The following is a 25,229-nucleotide window of genomic DNA, read 5'->3' on the forward strand; positions in this document are numbered from 1 at the left end:
AGATAAGAATAGTAAAAAAATATCTATGCAAAGTACAGTGTAAACTACACAAGAACACCACAGAAAAGTTCTGTTTTTCTGAAATTGTTGTCAGCATTTGTCATTGTTTCATTAGGTTTTATTGTCACCTTGACAACACATATTGAACAACTTTAAAAATAGATAATGTTCTGTTATTGTGTTACAGTCTTGTAGTGTAATGTTGCAATAAAGGAGTTACAAGGTAGATTTTCCTCTCGTGATCTGATTTTCTTCATTGTTTAACCATGTGCACTGATTAACTTTCCTTTCATTATGGGGCTAGCAATATGCAATGTGGCCATGGAACATGTTTTGCAACCAATGCATACATGCTTATATGGCCTGGTAATGTGAATTTTGGCATGCAACATGCATAGCCTAGCAACATCTGCATAAGGCCTTGTAACAGGCATTTCGGTCTCTGGAGATTGGTATCCAAGCCTTGCAACATACTGGTATCATGTACCATGGCCAAGTATCCTGTGCTATGGCCTAGTTACATATATTACAGCCTAGTAACATGTATTATATCAATATAACTATGGCCAGGTAACCAGTATTGTGGCCTTACACAATGTACCATGGCCTGGTAACATGTATCACAGCTTAGCAACATGCACAGTGGCATGTACCATGGCTAAGCAAAACTGACTATGACTTCGTAACATATGTCATGTTTAGCATGACCTTGAAAAGTGTGCTGTGGATTACATCTATGGCATGGCTTGGCTGCGTGAGATTTATACATCTTTTAAACTACAGCATTCAAAAACAGAACATGTCTGAAGGGGTGTATCTCATGCTAACAAAATAATACAAAAATATAAATTGTAAAATTTTCAGGTAAACTGAATCACTGTCGCAGTTTCTCTCCGCCATTGGATATTCCTCATCGTGTGTTGACTCATTATTCCTCTCCTCCAGTCAATGATCCTTTAAAGCCATATAAATGTCCTTGTGATCATGTGGAGACTAGCTCGAACCTTTATTTGTAATCGTAGGGCTCAATCAACACGTACATTTGTAAATACTGCTTGGGAGTAAATTTATACATTGTTAGTGGCACACTGCTCTGAATGAACTATTCTCCAACAGACTGAAAAAGTGTAAACCTGTTTATCATTCCCAGAAATTACAATGCAGTTAAAGTCCTATACCTTATACTTTTGTCTCTAAACCAGTTATTCAACTATGTGCCTATATGACTTTAACAATGACCATTTGGAAAGACAGGGTGGCAGACCATGGTAGCTGCAGTCCAACACTTACCCTTTAGTTTCTCTTTGCTTTAGAAGCCAAAATCCTGGTCTTGCATGGCATATGGTGGGAATCAGTCTAACAAGCAGAGACATATGCACATAAAAATTAAATTCAAAACATAATTTTATAAATCATATTTTCAGAATTAGTATTAAATTTAAAGTCGGTACTGTGTTAAATTTCATAACACTCCATTATAGGATTAAGACCTCATTGATTAATTTGCAACAGCCCCTGTATGGTAATATTCTGATTTCACTCAGGAATTTACTGTAACACCTTAAACCATAGGTGCCTAGGCAGTGGAGCAATCTCCCACTCCACTGTCTATGCTTAACCAAATGTGTTACAATTTGCATTATTCTGGATGAATTTCCCCAAGTCAATGTATCATTCTGCTCAAATTACAAAATTCAATTGAAATTTAGAGTTTTGGCTTCTAAACACCTTGGTTATGAATACCAAGCCCACATTCAACAATGAAAAAATCAAGAATGCTAGGGACTTGATTCACAAAGCAATGGGAGGTCCCCCTAAGATAACCTGAACAGTTTGATATGATAGTTTGGCCATGTTCTTCTTTATGTGTGCTCACCCTTTATTACTAAACATAGTGACGTATCACTAGTAATCTAGGGAGTCAAAAATAGGATTTTGGGTAAACTGAATGAGTAAAGACCCCCATGAGGAACACCTCTTTAGTGGGATAATTGCCAAAGGTTTGCATCCCCAAATCCTCACCTGTGCTGAGATGAGAGCAATTCCAAAGTAAGATTTGGTTACAAAAGTATGGTACTATTCGAATATGTCAGAGTATTCCAACACAGTCTACTGGGACTATTTCTTATTGCCGTACCTCTGCACAGGTAAGTGCCAATATTGTAGAAATTTTCCATAATTTGAAATGTGTGGGGAAAAGGAAAAAACTCTAAGAAGGGATATTTTCTTTCAACAGTTGTTGTTCACGCCAATCCTACAAAACAAGAAACCAAAATTGAGACCAGCGTCATCACAACATCGGGGAAGACGATCTCCGATGAAGGCGGTGGAAGCCAAGGCAGCCAGGAGGAGACAGACGGAACAAGGCGAAAGGTATCAGGAGTTGAATTGTTGAAGGTAGTCAGAGATGTTTTGGTGCACTTCCTCAACTTCCAAAAAAACTTGGCACTGGCGGATTAATAAAGTTGGTGAATTTAATTAAACGTACGCATAACATCAAACACAAAATTTGACCCTGCAAGTCCTTTTTTACGTTTTTGTTTGTTTTGCAAGCAAGTATGCTAAGCATGAGGGGGCAAAATTTTAACTATGAAATGAAATGAATTTCCTGTAGCCTGCCATTGAATATCTTAATACTCATACAAATTTTGCAATGTGCTGCTTACTCAAACCTAATGAAATTAATATTATCCCCTGGCTTAGACCCTGTCCAGCTTTCTTACATTTATTAACTGTGTGTTTGACATGAAATAAATACTTATTTTTGGTTTTCATAATTTGAGTTAATCATGTTTTTTACAGTTTCACAACGCGTGGCAAAATACCATCAGATTAAGTTCACTACGCCCTAACCACTTTGTGTTCTGTTCACTTTCAATTGTGTTGTAAACAGGAGCATAAGTCCAGAAGGGTCTCTAGAGGGCGCCCTCCAAAAAATTTGATAAGCAAGGCTTTCTTTGCAAATATAGGACCATTTTGTTGTAATATTCCACATCAAGCATCAGAAACATCAGAAATGAAATGTAAATGACATATCACCTCAGAACAAGAATGATAATTGAACTCAATTGGATGTATATCAAACGATAAAATTGCCTCTTTTTGGATTTTTTATTCAGAGATGTGTTTCAGACTCAGTAAACCATTTCAGCAAATTGTATCGACAGAAACCTAAATCAAGTTACATCCACTGTCCCGTAGCTATGACAGTGACCTGTGACCTGGTAACTACCTTCATGTATTAAAATAGGAATAAAAAGTTGCCCTAAAATAAAATCACTTCAGTTTTATGCAAAGTTAAATATAACAGAAATTCACAGCATTATCATCATGGGAATGTAAGGTTTTGACCACATTAATGAACAGTTTCACATCACATACTTCTGAAAAATATAGCGATGGCAGACAATTTTACAGACTTTTTTTGAGTAGTCTCAAAAGCATGAAAGAAATGTTGTATTGGCAGTCCTTGATTTCGTAAAGAATCACTTCATTGATCAAGAAGAGTGCTATGGCCAAAGAAGTTTAAGATTTTAATTATTTTGCTTATGTTTTATTTTGATATGTACCTTTAATTATTCCCAACTTTGTTTATTTTGCTGGGTGATTATTAATGCATGGTGGTTTTCTATGAATTCATATTACGTGATTTGACACATGCATCTGTGTGAATGGCTGGGTTGTGTCCATTGGTGACCTGGTGTCAAAGGTCAAAGGTGAATGCTCACATGGGTCTGTTTATGCCTGCATTACCATATAAATGAGAGGTTGAGTTTGTCATCAGCATGGTAGGAATGTCATGGTGCGTGCAGTGCATGATGGGAATTCAGCATGTGTGTACGGCATGTCATACTGAATCAATCTTGTTACTTTCTGACTTGTCAATCTCGCTCTTGAAGATGTTTGTTTTTGTTAACTGCTGATTTTATTTACTTTCTTTCATATAAAGAAAAAAACTCCGACTTTATTAATCAGTGACCCAAAATTTTACAAGCCTGAGAAATGATCTCAAACCGATAGGAATTCGGAATTGATGTCTGTCTTGAAGACCAGCCATTATTTCTGCAAAAAACATATGTTGACATCTGCAAATTGTATACTGAGTTTATATGTAAAATGTCATTGTGAAGTGCCTTTTATACATCAGAAATATCACTAAGATATATTGCACGGATCCAAAGACTGAGTCTTCAAACGAAAAACTACAAATTTCTCTTCAGCATAAAGATGAGATCAGTTTGAATTCAGTGCACCATTCATCTTGCCATTAGAAATAGTCATCAACTGTAACATAACATCTATCTTATCTGTGAGCTTTTCATTAGTGTTGTTGTATATGTTGCTTGTGCAAACAAAAATATGAGGTTTTCATATCAAGTAGCATAGAACATAACAAAACTTTATTCAATAAAGAGTTAAGCAAAGAAGCAGTTTAGTATTTGAAGATTTCATACCATGCTTTCTTTATCAGTGTCTTGATCTGAGAAATTCCACTAGTCATTTAATTTGTAGATCCAGTGAAATGAACTTTTGGTTGTCAATTTGAACAACTATGTCAAAATACCCAGTATTCAGCTCATCATGAAACATTTTAAATGTACAGAAAAATGACAGTATTCAGGTCAGAACGTAAATCAATGTGTGTTCGACAATACAGTGCCTTTGACATAAACAAAAGTTGTGTAGTAAAGCTGAATACTGAATATTTTGAACATGTTTGTAGACAGGAGAGACTAAAATAATGTAGATCATACACAGGTTATTACAGTAAAAATACTGGAAGTTTGGTTGAACATTTGCTAAAAAAACTAAATGTTATCAAAATTTTTTGATAGCTTGAACAAACCACTGATGAGTGTGGTTGTTGCTTTGAATGTATGAAATCTTCACAGAGTGTGAAATATTATGCATCTGCATTGTCGTTTTCAAATTTGACTGCACATTGGAACAGTAGGTGGCAAACTATAAAAGAAGGGAAATTATTTGAGTGGAGCATTTCAATAATTTCAGTATGCATGCAAAGAATGATGAATCATGATACATCATGTAGTTGTTCAGAATCCTCTAATGTATGATGACAAAATGATCCTGTGTGTTTGTTTGTTTGTTTGTTGTTATGCTTTTGTCATCAAACACTGCCCTCTAGTGATGGGGTTTAATGTCTGACTGACATACAATCAAGCCTTTGCCAGTATTCATCAGACATCAAAAGAGATGGCAGATTTTTCACTTTGATGACGATATTACACAGCACAGTCTTGCTTGGCACACCAAAGTTTAATATATTTAGGGGAAACTGCTTTGAATAAAGTCATTTTCCTACTCTATCTGCTATCAGAATAGCTTTTACATATGTCCACATATCCAAGGATGGTGCAGCAAACTAGACGGTTCATTCTTCCACATGGCTGTCTGATCCTACAAAGAGTTTTACTTCAACTACAGCGATGAGTAACTTCAGTGAAGTGCATTTGTATAACAATATACTGACTCTTTGATGTGCCAAGAAACACCACAGTTGCAGTAAACTGTGCAAACTTCTGTACTTAATGTGTGTCACTCTCATTAATACTTCTGTACAAATCAACTTATATTTCACTTTTCTTTATGAATGTAATGTGTAAGTGTGAATATTTCAAAAGACACCATCAGTTACAGACCAAGCATCAGTCAATTGCTGATTATGATAACAACCCAGAACTAATAAGCACATTACAGTGTGATTTGTGCTGTATCATACACCCACTGATTTGAATGCTCAAAAGTCACTGTCGAATTTCTTCCCACAAGTTCAAAAACTTGAAACAAATAACCAATGAATGACATCAGTTGAATATTTTCTATAAATACACCAGTAATGACCACAAACTCTGAATATTTACAATAGAATATAGTTCTGATAAAGTTATTTTCACCATAAACATATCAAATGTTACATATATAACAATCTCATATTGTTATCAGTATCACAGCCATCTTTTCTTATTGATGTCTATTTTGAACATTGATTCTAAATATTAACAAAATTACAAAATAATTATGAATATGATGTATGAATGTAAGTTTCATTTCAGGTCAGTAATACCAGTGTAATACTGACAACTTGTCTAACAATCTGTAATGTGACTTTTCAAACTGAAGTTAGTCTATGTTTGTATGAATACGCAATCAGATTGTCAACAACAGCTTTAATGTTCTTTGGACCTATTTTGGGCCAACTGAACTGCAAAAATTGATTTATCATTGACAAGGCGGTGGACGACAGTAATGGGCATACATGCAGTGGTTTTTCCACATTCAAGTATCCATAAAACAAACAGCAAACCTGCTATGTGTTGTATTTGTTTTACAGAGACATCCAACTGACAAAGCATACTTCATTGCCAAAGAGATTTTAACCACAGAGAGAACATACATCAAGGATTTGGAAGTCATCGTTGTGGTAAGATTTTACTTTTTGCTTCAAGCGTATTGTATTATAATTAATCATCCAGTACATGTAATAATGACAGCTGGAACGTTTGAGTGATTGCTAGGTATGCAAATAAGATCTGTCTTTACTGCAATCTCACGTGATACATCCAAATTAGAAATTATTGATAATGCCCAGTTTGAACGTGTTATTGAAGATTTTAAGTTCATAGGAAAAACTAGGGACTCAAAACTCAATCATCGAAAAATACATGTGAATCATGATTAAATCAAATGTTAGTTGTTTGGCCAAGTATTTATACAATGTACACTAACACCAAGAATCAGAAATCTTAGCTTTCTTGACTGATGAAACTGTCATTTTATTACACTGTAGTTAGAGATAACAGCTTAGTTACAATTCAAAATATCACCAGAAATGTCTATTTGAAATGCCGTACATCACAATTACACAAATGTTGTGTCTTTCGGTTTTAGTATTCAGTAATTATAAAGATGCAGTATATGAATGAATTTAAAGTTAGGAATTTTGAAAATGTGTCACCAGTTTAAGGATATGTTTTAATGTCATTTATAGTGAAATTCTTTCTTTCTTTTTCAGTGGTTCCGCAAAGCTGCCATGAAGGAAAGTGGAATGCCGTCGTCAGTTTTGGATTTACTGTTTAATAATCTGGATCCAATCTATGACTTCCACTGTGGGTTTGTCAAAGAAGTGGAACAACGTTTGGCTACATGGTGAGTCAAGGGATTTATAAGCTGCCAAAATATCAATTTGATGACACAACTTTGTTTGTTTGTTTGTGTTTTTTTTGTTAAAGGGCATCAAGATTGATACAGCTTTCTCAATTTGAATGTCAATGCCTATAGTGGGTTCATGTTCATAGTTGTTGGCATCCTTTCTTTCACTGTTTCTTTGTAAATAATAGTTTCTTTTCATATTTTCTTCCAATATTTTACAGTCGTGAACTTATGTAAGTAATATGGCCAATGGAAAACTTAGGAATTGTTTAAAATTTTGAGAAATTTTGTATTGTAAGAGTTTACTTATATTATAACTCTTTCAAGACTAAACTGAGGTATATCCCTGTAATATTCAATAGGCTGAATAGATCTTCATACAGAGAAATGGAATCGACATGGTTAAAAGATATGTTACATGTCTTTGATGTCTGTGTTGTAGGGAGGGTGCCTAAGAAGCCAAAATATCGTTGGATATTAGAGAAATGTTGGAAAATGTTAGTTATAGGGTTTTACCATAACCGTGAATATAATAGCACAGTTTTGATGTTTGTGTTTCAGGGAGGGTAGATCCAATGCACATCTGAAGGGTAACTATCAGAGGATTGGTGATATCATGGAGAAAAATATGAAAGAAATCAAGGTAAGAAATGAAAATTTAAAAAAATATTTTATCATGAAGAGTAGAGGAAGTAGTGTAAATTTCATAAAGAAAAAAATGACAGTGCAAATGTTGTTGTGTTAGTAGGTTGTTTGGAATTATCGAATTTCAATTGATTTTAAATCAGAGAGAACCTGTTCCTTCTTAAAGGGACAAAGTTGGCCATTTTTCATGAATTTTGTTTGATGTGAGATACTACTTAAATTGTTTGACATGTTGAAAGATACTGAAGATACGGGTGACCATGCATATAATCAATCCCTGTTTTAGACACGATACATAAAACCATCGCGAAAATGAATTATGGTCATGACCATTAATTCATTTTCGCGAAGGTTTCATTTAATTTGTCTAAAACCAGGGTTGAATATATGCATGGTCACCCAGTATCTTCAGTATCTTTCAACTTGTCAAACAATATAAGTAGTATCTTGCATCAAACAAAATTCATGGAAAATGGCCGACTTTGTCCCTTTAAATGGTAGTCTTATGTTTTTAAAAAATTATCATGATAGTGATGGTTTTAACATTGTTCCATCATGCACTAATGGGATGTCACATTAAACCCAGTGGCAATTTTCATATTTTTTCTCCTACAAGTCATGATCAACTCCCATTCATTTTAGTTGTGCTGTTCTTTATCTGTGTTAAAAATTAACACGGACTTGGACCATATTTTAAAATATTTAACATTTTTCACAAGTTCAGTCCTGAATTTTCTTTGATCAGTGAAATAATCAAATGAAATTCAGGATCATAGAAGCCAGCTAATGATGCAAACACATGTTTTTTATCATTCTTTCCCCCAGTTGTACACTGGGTACATGCAGAAACATGATGAAATTCTGACGGAACTGGAGATGGCGACTCGGCGGTCCAAGAAATTTGAACTGGTCTACAAAGAATTTGAACTTCAGAAAGTCTGCTATCTGCCTTTCAATACATTCCTGTTGAAACCAGTACAGAGACTGTTGCACTATAAACTCATTCTAGAAAGTAAGTGACCTTGACTGAAACCAGTACAGAGACTGTTGCACTATAAACTCATTCTAGAAAGTAAGTGACCTTGACTGAAACCAGTACAGAGACTGTTGCACTATAAACTCATTCTAGAAAGTAAGTGACCTTGACTGAAACCAGTACAGAGACTGTTGCACTATAAACTCATTCTAGAAAGTAAGTGACCTTGACTGAAACCAGTACAGAGACTGTTGCACTATAAACTCATTCTAGAAAGTAAGTGACCTTGACTGAAACCAGTACAGAGACTGTTGCACTATAAACTCATTCTAGAAAGTAAGTGACCTTGACTGAAACCAGTACAGAGACTGTTGCACTATAAACTCATTCTAGAAAGTAAGTGACCCTTGACTGAAACCAGTACAGAGACTGTTGCACTATAAACTCATTCTAGAAAGTAAGTGACCTTGACTGAAACCAGTACAGAGACTGTTGCACTATAAACTCATTCTAGAAAGTAAGTGACCTTGACTGAAACCAGTACAGAGACTGTTGCACTATAAACTCATTCTAGAAAGTAAGTGACCTTGACTGAAACCAGTACAGAGACTGTTGCACTATAAACTCATTCTAGAAAGTAAGTGACCTTGACTGAAACCAGTACAGAGACTGTTGCACTATAAACTCATTCTAGAAAGTAAGTGACCTGACTGAAACCAGTACAGAGACTGTTGCACTATAAACTCATTCTAGAAAGTAAGTGACCTTGACTGAAACCAGTACAGAGACTGTTGCACTATAAACTCATTCTAGAAAGTAAGTGACCTTGACTGAAACCAGTACAGAGACTGTTGCACTATAAACTCATTCTAGAAAGTAAGTGACCTTGACTGAAACCAGTACAGAGACTGTTGCACTATAAACTCATTCTAGAAAGTAAGTGACCTTGACTGAAACCAGTACAGAGACTGTTGCACTATAAACTCATTCTAGAAAGTAAGTGACCTTGACTGAAACCAGTACAGAGACTGTTGCACTATAAACTCATTCTAGAAAGTAAGTGACCTTGACTGAAACCAGTACAGAGACTGTTGCACTATAAACTCATTCTAGAAAGTAAGTGACCTTGACTGAAACCAGTACAGAGACTGTTGCACTATAAACTCATTCTAGAAAGTAAGTGACCTTGACTGAAACCAGTACAGAGACTGTTGCACTATAAACTCATTCTAGAAAGTAAGTGACCTTGACTGAAACCAGTACAGAGACTGTTGCACTATAAACTCATTCTAGAAAGTAAGTGGCCTTGACTGAAACCAGTACAGAGACTGTTGCACTATAAACTCATTCTAGAAAGTAAGTGGCCTTGACTGAAACCAGTACAGAGACTGTTGCACTATAAACTCATTCTAGAAAGTAAGTGACCTTGACTGAAACCAGTACAGAGACTGTTGCACTATAAACTCATTCTAGAAAGTAAGTGACCTTGACTGAAACCAGTACAGAGACTGTTGCACTATAAACTCATTCTAGAAAGTAAGTGACCTTGACTGAAACCAGTACAGAGACTGTTGCACTATAAACTCATTCTAGAAAGTAAGTGACCTTGACTGAACCAGTACAGAGACTGTTGCACTATAAACTCATTCTAGAAAGTAAGTGACCTTGACTGAAACCAGTACAGAGACTGTTGCACTATAAACTCATTCTAGAAAGTAAGTGACCTTGACTGAAACCAGTACAGAGACTGTTGCACTATAAACTCATTCTAGAAAGTAAGTGGCCTTGACTGAAACCAGTACAGAGACTGTTGCACTATAAACTCATTCTAGAAAGTAAGTGACCTTGACTGAAACCAGTACAGAGACTGTTGCACTATAAACTCATTCTAGAAGTAAGTGACCTTGACTGAAACCAGTACAGAGACTGTTGCACTATAAACTCATTCTAGAAGTAAGTGACCTTGACTGAAACCAGTACAGAGACTGTTGCACTATAAACTCATTCTAGAAAGTAAGTGACCTTGACTGAAACCAGTACAGAGACTGTTGCACTATAAACTCATTCTAGAAAGTAAGTGACCTTGACTGAAACCAGTACAGAGACTGTTGCACTATAAACTCATTCTAGAAAGTAAGTGACCTTGACTGAAACCAGTACAGAGACTGTTGCACTATAAACTCATTCTAGAAAGTAAGTGACCTTGACTGAAACCAGTACAGAGACTGTTGCACTATAAACTCATTCTAGAAAGTAAGTGGCCTTGACTGAAACCAGTACAGAGACTGTTGCACTATAAACTCATTCTAGAAAGTAAGTGACCTTGACTGAAACCAGTACAGAGACTGTTGCACTATAAACTCATTCTAGAAAGTAAGTGACCTTGACTGAAACCAGTACAGAGACTGTTGCACTATAAACTCATTCTAGAAAGTAAGTGGCCTTGACTGAAACCAGTACAGAGACTGTTGCACTATAAACTCATTCTAGAAAGTAAGTGACCTTGACTGAAACCAGTACAGAGACTGTTGCACTATAACTCATTCTAGAAAGTAAGTGACCTTGACTGAAACCAGTACAGAGACTGTTGCACTATAAACTCATTCTAGAAAGTAAGTGACCTTGACTGAAACCAGTACAGAGACTGTTGCACTATAAACTCATTCTAGAAAGTAAGTGACCTTGACTGAAACCAGTACAGAGACTGTTGCACTATAAACTCATTCTAGAAAGTAAGTGACCTTGACTGAAACCAGTACAGAGACTGTTGCACTATAAACTCATTCTAGAAAGTAAGTGACCTTGACTGAAACCAGTACAGAGACTGTTGCACTATAAACTCATTCTAGAAAGTAAGTGACCTTGACTGAAACCAGTACAGAGACTGTTGCACTATAAACTCATTCTAGAAAGTAAGTGACCTTGACTGAAACCAGTACAGAGACTGTTGCACTATAAACTCATTCTAGAAAGTAAGTGACCTTGACTGAAACCAGTACAGAGACTGTTGCACTATAAACTCATTCTAGAAAGTAAGTGACCTTGACTGAAACCAGTACAGAGACTGTTGCACTATAAACTCATTCTAGAAAGTAAGTGACCTTGACTGAAACCAGTACAGAGACTGTTGCACTATAAACTCATTCTAGAAAGTAAGTGACCTTGACTGAAACCAGTACAGAGACTGTTGCACTATAAACTCATTCTAGAAAGTAAGTGACCTTGACTGAAACCAGTACAGAGACTGTTGCACTATAAACTCATTCTAGAAAGTAAGTGACCTTGACTGAAACCAGTACAGAGACTGTTGCACTATAAACTCATTCTAGAAAGTAAGTGACCTTGACTGAAACCAGTACAGAGACTGTTGCACTATAAACTCATTCTAGAAAGTAAGTGACCTTGACTGAAACCAGTACAGAGACTGTTGCACTATAACTCATTCTAGAAAGTAAGTGGCCTTGACTGAAACCAGTACAGAGACTGTTGCACTATAAACTCATTCTAGAAAGTAAGTGACCTTGACTGAAACCAGTACAGAGACTGTTGCACTATAAACTCATTCTAGAAAGTAAGTGACCTTGACTGAAACCAGTACAGAGACTGTTGCATATAAACTCATTCTAGAAAGTAAGTGGCCTTGACTGAAACCAGTACAGAGACTGTTGCACTATAAACTCATTCTAGAAAGTAAGTGACCTTGACTGAAACCAGTACAGAGACTGTTGCACTATAAACTCATTCTAGAAAGTAAGTGACCTTGACTGAAACCAGTACAGAGACTGTTGCACTATAAACTCATTCTAGAAAGTAAGTGGCCTTGACTGAAACCAGTACAGAGACTGTTGCACTATAAACTCATTCTAGAAAGTAAGTGACCTTGACTGAAACCAGTACAGAGACTGTTGCACTATAAACTCATTCTAGAAAGTAAGTGACCTTGACTGAAACCAGTACAGAGACTGTTGCACTATAAACTCATTCTAGAAAGTAAGTGACCTTGACTGAAACCAGTACAGAGACTGTTGCACTATAAACTCATTCTAGAAAGTAAGGACCTTGACTGAAACCAGTACAGAGACTGTTGCACTATAAACTCATTCTAGAAAGTAAGTGACCTTGACTGAAACCAGTACAGAGACTGTTGCACTATAAACTCATTCTAGAAAGTAAGTGACCTTGACTGAAACCAGTACAGAGACTGTTGCACTATAAACTCATTCTAGAAAGTAAGTGACCTTGACTGAAACCAGTACAGAGACTGTTGCACTATAAACTCATTCTAGAAAGTAAGTGACCTTGACTGAAACCAGTACAGAGACTGTTGCACTATAAACTCATTCTAGAAAGTAAGTGACCTTGACTGAAACCAGTACAGAGACTGTTGCACTATAAACTCATTCTAGAAAGTAAGTGACCTTGACTTTGTAAAAAAGGGTTTTGTTTTCTCTGTCTGAAATTCATGAGAAATCTAGTTGTGAACAGTTGACTCTTATCAGTTTAGATGTACATACAGGCATGGGAGATGGATAAGCATATTAGGAAATGACAAATATCCAGAATTAAGTGCAAAACCCTTTATTTCCATGACCAAAGGATTATTCGTTATTCCTATGAAAATGTTGAAAGGCTCAATTGTCTTCGGCAGCTAATTTCAAAAACATGTAAACACTATATAAAGCAGCCACCTGTGGGTGCAAAGTCAGAGTACTGTTCTTAACCCTTCACCACTATGGTTTGACCCAAATCCATTGTTGTCAGTGGTGAGTATGGACCTGTTAAGGTAGAACGCACCTCGGGGACAGACATTTGGACTCTCAAATTTTTACAATTCTCTTCTGATATACCACATGTGGGGGTTCATTTTAAAGCTCTCGATGAAAGAAAACTTTTCACTGGCTTAGTTTTTCGAAATTCAAAAATTTTATTTTTCTCCATAGAGCTAACACAGGAATGGCGGCCATTTTGAATTTCTAATATCGGTAAATCTTGGGTAATTTGTTTCTCTAGTACCAACATTTGCACGGTGACCCCCTATTTTTATTCTTGATTTTGAAAGAGAATGATTGAAAGATTCCTTGAGGAAAGTTAGAGCAAAAGTTTAAGTCTTTCACTTTCGAGGCGCATACTACCTTAAAGGTATACGGTCACCTGTTCCAATTTTGCCACAGTTACCATGGAAAGAGAAAATCTAACCAATCACAGATTTTAAGCGGTTGGCTGCTTTTTTAAAAAACAGCGCCCTCACATGGGCATTTTGAATACCAAGGAACGCCCTTTGACCATATATGGGCATATCTAGATTACAGGTGACCTTATACCTTTAACAGGGGAGTAGGGGTGAACAGGTTGAAATGTTAGTTCTTGAAATAGGAATGATTGAGATCTGTACAATCTTTATTTGTTGAAATCTTTCTTGATTTCAGGATTGTTAAAACACTACCCTGCAAGCCATGCAGATTATGAAAACTGCCAAAGTAAGTACCAGCTGACATGATTGTTCTTTTTGGTGAAAAATAAAAAAGTGTCTTTTGAGATGTCTAACATAGCTGCGATTTTGTATTTTGCAAGTACACTACAATGCATTTAGCGTTCAGTTTATCTGTTTTGATTGATTTATATGCAAAAAATTGTGCAACATTTGGTTTTATAAAAATCTTTCTGTTTGGAAATTGCCTTTTCACAGCTGCATTGGAAGAAGTAACCGAGGCAACTAGCCATGTACATGAAAGTATGAAGAAACTGGAAAATTTCCAGAAACTGACAGAGCTTCAGAGAGATCTGGTTGGGATTGAGAATCTAGTACAACCTGGACGGGTAAGTTGGAATTTCTTCTTTAATCTCACAGTGGTAGTATTGCTTTATAGTTGAACTGGGCAGGATGATTGTTTAATACTGATTTCGGCTGGAGCTGGTCTGTTTGCATGCCTGTGAGCAGTTAGGCTAGTCTAGTTAGGCAACATGGCATTCTATTGTGCACATTTATAGAGCATTCTGCTGTGCACAGTTTAGTTAGGCAAACAATCACTCATCTTCTCATATATTGGACTCGCCAGAATATGAAGTATGCTTATTCACATCGCCAGAAAAGAAAATTTCAAATGCTTACCCAATAATATACAAACTTTCAAACAAGTTGTAGAGGCAGTCAGCTAAAGCAACACACTCGTATCAGTGTTGAAAGTTACAACGTAAAAATTTCCTTTTTAGATTGGTCAGCAGACCATCTTGAGATTAAATCAGTTTATTGTGTTGAAAATGACACTACTTTTAATTCTAACTCTTCAGTGATTTTAAATTTTTACCATGTTTATCTGAATGATGTGCTAGAATTTTTACGTTCATCTAAAATTATATCATTGTCATTATTTAACAGGAATTCATCAGAGAAGGATGTCTTCACAAACTATCAAGGAAAGGCTACCAACAGAGAATGTTCTTTTTATTCTCTGATATGCTAATTTACACCAGCAAGGGGGTCACGGCCACCAACCAGTTCAAAGTTCATGGTCAGATTCCACTCAAAGGAATTGTGGTAAGTCTGAGAACACTCTGTGATGTGAATGAAATTCCTTAATAATATATCTCTTATTTACTATGAATTGTTTTTGCAATGCTATATTTATTAAGTTTAAGAAAATGTACTGTAATCGTAAACTTTCTGTTTAATTGATACAAGATATTACTTTAAAAGTCACCTACTGTAGTATATTCACAGGGAACTTAGTAATCTTGTTGTTGTTGTTGTTGTTGTTATTGTTGTTGTTGATGGTGGTGATGATGATGATGACGATAATAAAAAATATTAAAAAACAATGTCTCATTCCTTGCTGTTGTTTGTCGATGTTATAGATAATTGTAAAAGAAAACTAATCGTGATCAAAAAATGACGTAGGTCGCCCAACGTCACTCCCGTCCTATTATACAACCAAGGGTGGAATCGAGATGCCCCTGATCAAGGCTCATCAGCCACCTTCAAGGCCCAGAAAAACACCCCATTCACGAGCGATCGATTGAAATGTGCTATCATAGGCACTGAAATTTATCTCACTGACCTAATTTGGGCTTCACTTGAACTACCGACCTGCAAAAGAGTGGAAAAACGGCGATTTCCAAGTCGTACCCGGTCAAAATCGATCACATTTGAACTTCCCGGTCGATGGTGATGGGTCTGTCATCACTGGGCATTTAAATTGACCAATTGGGGGCACTGTAAAGGCTGCTTCGGCCAGCTCTCATTACTAATACATGAGGAGGCTTGTCTCAACGCAAAATTTCACTACAGTTTAAACTTCGCCGTCTCAACTTCATTCAATTTCCATTCTTGTAGAATAATACTTATATGGATACCAATGACAAATCAACCCGTCATTTACTGTAAACTATCACCTGGAATACTCATTCACAACGACAATGTACACTCGCTCAAGTACGAGCCCGGATGTTGATTACGCTTGTATCCTTGTAACGGGGGAAAGTCAAATACCCGGAAGTGTACGCTCTAACTATCGACAGTATATCCTGACGTAAAATGGCAGATTTCCTGACAAAGAGTTGGAAAGTCTCCGTTTATCTGCATGACTATGAAGGTTTTTCTACTTTTTCGCGTACTTTTGAACGTTACACGTACGCGTACGAGCAGGGAGCATTGAAACATAAACAATCGGCTGGCCGAAGCAGCCTTTACAGTGCCCCCAATTGGTCAATTTAAATGCCCAGCGATGACAGACCCATCACCATCGACCGGGAAGTTCAATGTGATCGATTTTGACCGGGTACGACTTGGAAATCGCCGTTTTCCACTCTTTTGCAGGTCGGTAGTTCAAGTGAAGCCCAAATTAGGTCAGTGAGATAAATTTCAGTGCCTATGATAGCACATTTCAATCGATCGCTCGTGAATGGGGTGTTTTTTCTGGGCCTTGAAGGTGGCTGATGAGCCTTGATCAGGGGCATCTCGATTCCACCCTTGGTTGTATAATAGGACGGGAGTGACGTTGGGCGACCTACGTCGTTTTTTGATCACGATTAGTTTTCTTTTACAATTATCTACAACATCGACAAACAACAGCAAGGAATGAGACATTGTTTTTTAATATTTTTTATTATCGTCATCATCATCATCACCACCATCAACAACAACAATAACAACAACAACAACAACAACAAGATTACTAAGTTCCCTGTGGTATATTTTGAAATATATTTTGCAGCTTCTCAGTGTTTGCATATTCATTTAAATGCACATATCGCTGATTAGGATTATAGCTTCTCTTCTGAATATCGCATTACTTGCACGACATGTGCTTCTGACAAATTTCATCTTTTTCTCTGTATGTTTATTGCAGCAGCTTGGGGTGACCAAGCGCTAGTTTTGCCTGTCTTTTGAGTTTAATATCAGAAAGTCTTGTCAAAAATTCTGGACAAATACTTATACCTACAGATTCATTATAGGTCCTTGAATTGACATTATTATCAATCAGCCATATTCAATTATTATTCAGATTGAGGACAACAGTCAACAGGAGCGGTCATCACCCTACTGTTTTACCATCTACGGTGGCAGCAAAACACTTGTCTTAGCAGCAAGCTCTGAACAAGAAAAGGAAAAATGGATGGCGGTAAGCATCTTCACATTGTCTCAGAGAATAAATCATGACAGTTAATTCAGAATACAAATATCTGTTTAATCCTCTAGCACCATGGTTAGGCCGAAACACATTGTTTTCAATGATTTTGGACCTGTTCACAGAGAATTTTGGGTAACTAGATTTCAGTTTTAGAAGAGAGTACACATGCCTGTTTGATAGGGTTAGATAGGCAAACCTTTGACCGCATTGTCAGAATGCAAGAAAATTGTACAAGATTCTAGGAATGTCAGTGCAAATTAAAAAATAATCGCAATCATACCAATCCATAATCCAATAACACTAGGTCAAAATTTGTAAGACAATAGTTTTAAACATAGACACAAAACAGCACAGAACAGACAGTAAATAGACGGTACACAAACAAAGTCAAATTCATGAAAGAAAGATATATGGACCTCTGGCCAAAAGACCAAGAAGACCAACACGTCTTTCAGCAGAGAATGTGGACTTTAGACAGACTTTGTGACTGATCATACCATTAAGCTGATGACTTTTGACAATGTCCCTTTGTGGTCCTGTTTTTGTCTGTTATCCATTTGTACATTTCTTGCTATGGTTACATTGATGTATAGTGCAGTAGGGCTGTTCTCAAATGATGTCATTGATCTCTCATTTATATGCAAAAACAAATATTTGTGTGCATTTTTAGATTACTATTTTGGAAATTATAGATTAAAAAACAATGAAAATACATCTTAGTTGGCGACTGCTAGTGTTACAATGTATTCCAAAAGAAACACATTTATGGCTCAGACTTAAGCTGCAACAACAGCTGGCCATGCATCCAACACTGACAAAATGTGTTGGCATTTCAAGGACCATGTTTGATATCGCATGCATGCAGCTATATTTAGTCACAGACCTGTAACAATGAACAGTGCTATTGCATCAACATTAATCAGATTCTATAAATCAATGTCGTGTTTCTTTATTGCAGGACATTAAAACGGCCATGGCAATGGCACAGAAGCAGAACAAATCAATGGAGTCAATTGGTTCATCTGACGCATCGTTTGATACAGAAAATGCCCTGGATGAATCAGAGGAAGATATTCAGTCGCCGAGGGGATCCCTGGAAAGACAGACCCATCACAGAGCTAACACAACCATGCATGTGTGTTGGCATAGAAACACAAGTGTCAGTATGACAGACCATGCAAGAGGTGTAGAGGTGAGTCCTCATTGGATGATTTTGTCATGTGATCAGTAATAGGAAATTTGATAGGTTGGCTTTGACATTTGAAATTTTGTCATCTGAACAGATAACTATTTGAATGGCAAGTGATTAACAATCAGTTTTTTTTCTGTCAAATGAAATGCAACAAAGTTTAATACAGCAATGATATGTAAATGTGAATAAATTAACATACTTTAATTTGTTGTCATTTGGTAGAACCAACTCAGTGGCTATTTACTGAGAAAGTTCAAAAACAGCAATGGTTGGCAGAAACTATGGGTTGTCTTCACAAACTTCTGTTTATTCTTCTACAAAACGTATCAAGTAAGTAACAGATTTCATTGTCGTGTAGTTTACCCAACAGCCAAGTTGTTATCTTATCTATAATACATCTATGAATGTGTTCCATCTCAGATGATTTGGTAATATCACCCTTATCAGTGTGCTGTCTTCAAAAAAAAAAATATTTCTCTAAAAATTTTGTCTCAGTGTTTGTCACCACAGATCAGTGCGACAACTGTACAAGAGTATATCCTGAGAGCAAATCCTGTTGATAAATCCTTCCTTTGTAAACTGTGTTTCCTTTGACCATAGATTGAGTCACCTTGGCGCAAAGTTTGGTGTTTGAGACACTGTAAAACACCTTTAATTAGCGCATGCTGTTTTGGTAATATGGGAATTCGAAATGAATCAGTTTAGTAATTGAATCATTTAGTAAACAAGACACTTTGACCATTGTTAGTGAAGGGAAATGTTTTAATGAGCTGCATCTTTAATTAGCACACCTTTGACTTTAGCTAATAGGTAAAAGGCATGCTAGCTATTAAAAAGCATGTTTTACAGTTTATCAGCATCAATAAATCAATACATACTAATTAGTAAATCAACCAAAGAAAGCAAGTTAATCTACAGAAACTTACAGAAATGTATAAATCAAGGGAAAGCATTGCTTTTTGTATTCTTCTACATTAAACAGTTTGCACATTCTTACTGATTTCATTCAAAGTGGCCAACAGTTCCCTCTGTGATTAAAGACTCATAGAAATAGTATTGATGAATTGTCTTCTCAGAAAATCCATTTCCATCGATTTCAAACATTTCTCCGAAATCTGATCACAGAAGAGTACATCAGTACAGCCAAGGAGGCCATGTGTGAACAGGAGGCAAACATCTTATACCTTTAGGCCTTGGTTGAATACTGCCCTCTGTAGAAAATATCATTGACACTCCTTCCCTTTTGTTTTTTTCTTGCAGGACGATTTTCCCCTTGCCAGTCTACCACTTTTAGGTTACACAGTGAGTGTACCAGGAGAGAGGGACGGTATACAAAAAGACTATGTATTTAAACTTCAATTCAAGACTCACGTCTACTTCTTCAGGGCTGAAAGTGAATACACTTTCGGAAGGTGGGTCAGAAATACAAGTATCATTTTGCCATAAGATTACGACTTTCATGTCAAACAAGTTAACCTACTACATAGTATACCGATTTTGTCTAGACCATATCTGTATAAAACAAAATACATAGTTAAAATGACATCAACTGTATTGATGTGATGTTGAGGCTGTGACATAAGCAAAGATATCAGATCAAAGAACATGGCAACAATGTAAAGGCTGTCACATTACAGCAAAGTCCATGGCACTACATCAGAGAATATGGCATAAATAATACCATGACAGTGTATTTCATTATAGACCCCTTGAAACAACACGATACATAACAATAACATATGAAACATCAAAGACCTTTACATTAGATGGAAGGATATCACAACTGCATCAAAGGTCACAACACTGCATCAAAGGTCATGACACTGCATCAAAGGTCACAACAATATCAAAGGTCATGACACTGTATCAAAGGTCACAACACTGTATCAAAGGTTATGACACAGCATCAAAGTTTGCAATACTGTTCTCAAAGGTCATGACACTGCATCAAAGGTCGCAACACTGCATCAAGGGTCATGACACGGCATCAAAGGTCACAACACTGCATCAAAGGTCATTACATCACACAAAACTCAGTGACATGCCATCAACACACTGTACACCCTAACTCCTATCGGAAAGTATCACACTTGTCTTTGATTTTATTGACAGGTGGATGGAAGTTCTTGGAAGTGCAACTTACAGCTCCAAATTCACTCAAGAGTAAAACACTGCAATTCTGAAGATGGTTAAATTATATTACAGTATTAAGTAAAACACAAGAACAAGGATAAATAAGACTCAAGTTGTCACTCATCGTTGAGAGATCTGTCAGGTGACTGAGTGAACAACATGTAAATAATTGATGTCAACGTATCTGAGATCAGGAGATCTCGACTTGAAATGATATTCACATGTCTTACTGAATGTGAATGGACCCAACTAAGATTATGTGAACAAAATTCCACACCAATAACATATAAAGCTATATATTTCAAAGTTAGGATAGTAATCATTACCCTGTTCCCCCTGTCAATGTCTACTTGGTGCGGTCCATTTCTATGTTTCTCAATGGTATGCTGTCTCACATAATTTTAAAATAGGGGAGACAGTGATCAACTTTTGTTCTGTTTCAGTAGATGAAACTTTGGTGCTTCCTAAACCTATTTTATCGACATTTTATCAACACATAACGTTAATGTTATTTTTCGTCTGTTTTTTCAAAGTCTGTATCAGAAGCTATTAAGTAAATTGTATCTATCTCTCGGTGGTTTCAAAATATTTTGACAGAAATGACACAGGGAAATGTTAAATGAAATGTGATAATTTACTCCCTGTAGTGTACACCACCACGATAGACATCTATTAATTTTGTCAGTTTTGTTTGTGTTACTGCCCTGTTTTTGTTATGGGTTGTATAATATTTTGTGTGAGACATTCATTTTAGCGAACTTTTAAAATGTATTTTCATTTTATATCTGGTGATATGCACTTTTTGTGTGTGTTTGTTTTGGTTCAAACACATAGTCTCGACAAAATTATGTCAGATATTCGTACAAGTAAAAGAATTTTGCCATATGATTCAACAAACACATAGAGATATTACAGTAATCGTACAGTTTGCTAAAATACACATCATCATATGATCTTAATCTCTTAAACTATTTTCTGTACATGTTTTAGTACCATCACATCAGAGTCATCATTATGATCTCCCTCAAATGAATTTTGCAGCAAACAACAAAATATCAACTCAAAAAGTCAGTGTGCATGATTTCCTTGCTGAACTAGTGTTCACAAAAATAAATGTTAAACTAGATACTAAGACAGGATAATTAACGACAAATTTTATAATTTTTTAAGATTAATTTGAATTGGTATCTTAAATTGAGAGCTACAGAGACATCCACTACAAAGTAGTATCTTTCTGCCATTTTAGAAAAAAGGAGAAAAGTTGAGCATAATTTAGGGGAAAAAAATATTTTCTATTGTAAAATTTCTTTAAAAATGAAAAAAAATAATTACTGCATAGTGGTAGCAGTCTTGTGAATAAATGTCTGCGTTGAATATTTCATTGTAAAGGGTACATTGTAACTAACCATTTCAATTTCATAGTCTGTAAGTTGATTTTTAATTCATTTGGAGATATTGTACTTTGAGTTTAATGTAAGCATTAGGTAGAGAGTGGCAAATACCGTATTTAATGTTTTGGGCTTTGTTACTCTGTATGTGCTTCACAATTGTACCACATTAATGTTTTATAGACACCAGGCTTTTAAAACCTGCTCATCCCTAATTTTCTGTAGACAGGTCCGCTCTCACTGTTGATGACAATGGGTCCCGGGCCAAACCATTGAGGTGAAAGGGTTAAAAAAAGACTGATAGCAAATCTGTGTTTGAACAAAGTAGTATTCTCATGAACAAATTGCTATAAAATTCTGGTAGCATATTCCTACATATGCTTATTCCAGAGTCAGCCCATTCTTAACAATGTGAAATGATCTGTGCCACTTAATACTGTTGTTTTTTTGTCGTCACTCCTGAATGTGAAGCAATGTCAAATGGAGGTCAGGTCAGAGTTCAGTTTCAGCACAGGTCAAAATGGCAGAGGTTAGGTCAGAGTTCCTATCCAACGTAAGTCAAAAGAGGTCAGGTCATATTCAGATCCAGTACAGGTCAACACGGCAGAGGTTAGGTCAGAGCTTGTATCTAACACAGGTTAAAACAGAGGTCAGGTCAGAGTTCACATCCAACTGAGATCAAAACAGCTGAGGTCAGGTCAGGTCAGAGTTCATATCCAACTGAGGTCAAATCAGCAGAGATGTAAAAAGCTAGATAACACCTGAACTTTAAGGAAGGTCATATAATATTCAGATCCAACTTTAGATCTGACAGGCAGTCAAAGCAGCAAAAATGGAAAAGCCTGACCATTTTTGATAAATGATAAATTTTAATGTCTTAAAGGGAAGATGTAGAGATGGTGCATGGTGTGGTGTAGATATTCATTTGAGAACTGGAGTTCAGAGGGGTCACTTCATGCATGAAACTCATGTGAAACTTCAGTTTCTTGAGTTAGAGTCAACACTGGTGAGCATAGTGTAGGCTCACTGTATTATAAATGTCCGTCAAATACCTGGTGCAGTTTTCTCTGGAAAAAGTTTAAAATTTCATGCCTTTCTTGGGATGTCATATTCAGTTTTGCAAACAAATGAGGCAGTTTATTTGAACTTATTTTGTAAGTGTTGGATATGGAGGAAAAGCATGTTCATTGATGATCTCAGTCACTCTGATTGAAAGTTTCCCAGCAAAGTTCAGTGGAAAACAGCCAGGTCACATAAGCTACGGTTACCTGGAGGTCAGGTCAAACAGAGGTCAAATTAGGAATAGGTCAGTGAGAAGTCAGGTCAAGCAGAGGTCACATTGGTAATTAGTCAATAAGAGGTCAGGTTTGACAGATGTCACCTGGGCGAAGAGGTCAAAAGAGGTCGACTCAAGCAGATATCAAGTGACCCCAGGTCAATGAATGGAAGTAAAATTCATGCAGAGTCCTGGAAAAGGTTTTTTCTCATTCAGAAGTTGAAAACTCAAGGAAAATGTTACAATAATGATGATGTCATTTTGTGTTATAATGAGCAGGATAACTTTGTTCATATTTTTTTCGTCCCTTTCATAAAACCAACTATTCCAGATTCACGAACAACAGAGCAATTCATCTTCTTAAAGGCTGAAAAAATCCTAATTTCATTCTGTGAATTCACATCAGAAGTCAATGTTTTGTGATTCGCGATTTATACAAATTTGCCAAATACAAGCAAATGTAGTTGTTGTTTTTTTCACATCAGCATCCATCCTGATTTTTGAATGTTTTCAAAAATTGTCCATGACATTAACAGATAATGGTTTAGAATACGTGCTAAGATATGCCCATATAAGGAAGTCAATGCATTGATTAAAAATGATATATTTCATAGATGCAATATGTTGTTACGAGATAACTCACCATTGAAATATACATTCATATCACCGTTAGTGACAAGGGTCTTTGTAATGACAAGAAATACATTTTTAGATTTTTATTAGTTATTTTGTTAATTTAGTAGTTCACGTGCAAATTCATTAAAGATTTGTTCAGAGTTTTGTGAAATTATTAGTTTAGTTCACTGTTTGGTGATCTCAGTCAAATGATGCTGATATAAATTTTGTTACATGCTTATGTAATATTAATTTCAGTGTAACAAAATATTACCTTGATATTCTATCCGACCAATGAGTGAACCCCATGCTCTACTGCTTTCTTAGTAACATTTCTTTTCCAGTAAACATATCCTGCAAAAGACTTTATTCTCATCCTTCCCAGAATGCATCCCACAAATTGACCTTTGACCTATCTATATTATTGCTTTTAGAAGTGCTTTAAGCATATCATTCTATGCATATTCATGGGATTCAAAGTTTGAAGTATTTGGATAGAAATCTTAGTAAAATCATGTCTTCCATAGCATATGAAGTCCTTTTGGCTTGTTATTTTTTCATACTTTTGTCTGTGAACAGTGGAATAACTGAATTCAATGGGTAGATAGTTCCTCACTTCGCCATTACATTCTGTGTTTCATGTCATGTACTCACCACCTTCTGTGTTCTTTAAAAATGTGAAAGAGGATGTTTTCTGCACACAGTCAGTCTTATGTGTGTTTGTTTGTGTTTTGACTTTCTGTGTTAACTTTATGGTGTATGTACACAGGTCCTGACTTTACTGCGTAGCTTCTAGGTGGTGTCAAACTGATGACACTCTGAATTGCTAGCTTACTGCAGAAATTTGTCATTTTGTCTTTTTAGTACTTGTGGAAAATAAAATCCTCTTTTTGTTGTTTAATTTCTTGCATTAGTAGTATTTTCATCATAACAAACATAGTCTTTGTGTGTGAGACCTTTTGCAAAGTGTGTGAATTGAATAGTAAAAACCGTTGAGACCATAGGGTTATTTGCAAAATATGGCCTTGTATGGACTCTATTTGACTCAGTGAGTGACATATCGGACTCCCCTGTTGTATTGTTCCTCCAACTTTCCAAATCATGCTCAAATGGGTTACATCCGAAACGACTTCTAACAATGACAGAATGTTTGCTTTACCAATTCAGGCACATGGGACTTTATTAATCCAAAGGTTTAGCAGATATC

At 36.1% G+C, this 25,229-nt stretch overlaps 1 protein-coding gene across 4 annotated transcripts in view; it reads left to right on the forward strand.

The window, feature by feature from the left end:
* The window catches only part of LOC139119226 (FERM, ARHGEF and pleckstrin domain-containing protein 2-like), an 85,837-nt gene extending 60,914 nt beyond the window's left edge, over nt 1–24,923 (forward strand). For 2 of the 4 annotated variants that reach the window (XM_070682907.1, XM_070682908.1), the window contains exons 13-25: nt 2,237–2,397; nt 6,353–6,442; nt 7,034–7,167; nt 7,732–7,813; nt 8,641–8,827; nt 14,218–14,268; nt 14,478–14,608; nt 15,168–15,326; nt 17,293–17,409; nt 18,377–18,610; nt 18,833–18,940; nt 19,871–20,022; nt 20,723–24,923. In XM_070682907.1, coding sequence (XP_070539008.1) covers nt 2,237–2,397; nt 6,353–6,442; nt 7,034–7,167; nt 7,732–7,813; nt 8,641–8,827; nt 14,218–14,268; nt 14,478–14,608; nt 15,168–15,326; nt 17,293–17,409; nt 18,377–18,610; nt 18,833–18,940; nt 19,871–20,022; nt 20,723–20,777 — 1,661 coding nt within the window. In that variant the 3' untranslated portion in view covers nt 20,778–24,923. The remainder of the gene's footprint in view (nt 1–2,236; nt 2,398–6,352; nt 6,443–7,033; nt 7,168–7,731; nt 7,814–8,640; nt 8,828–14,217; nt 14,269–14,477; nt 14,609–15,167; nt 15,327–17,292; nt 17,410–18,376; nt 18,611–18,832; nt 18,941–19,870; nt 20,023–20,722) is intronic. The other 2 variants (XM_070682909.1, XM_070682910.1) reach the window with 1 other exon arrangement.
* Nucleotides 24,924–25,229: the final 306 nt, after the last annotated feature.

Source organism: Ptychodera flava, chromosome 19 (genome assembly GCF_041260155.1).
Source record: "Ptychodera flava strain L36383 chromosome 19, AS_Pfla_20210202, whole genome shotgun sequence".
Lineage (NCBI taxonomy): Eukaryota > Metazoa > Hemichordata > Enteropneusta > Ptychoderidae > Ptychodera > Ptychodera flava.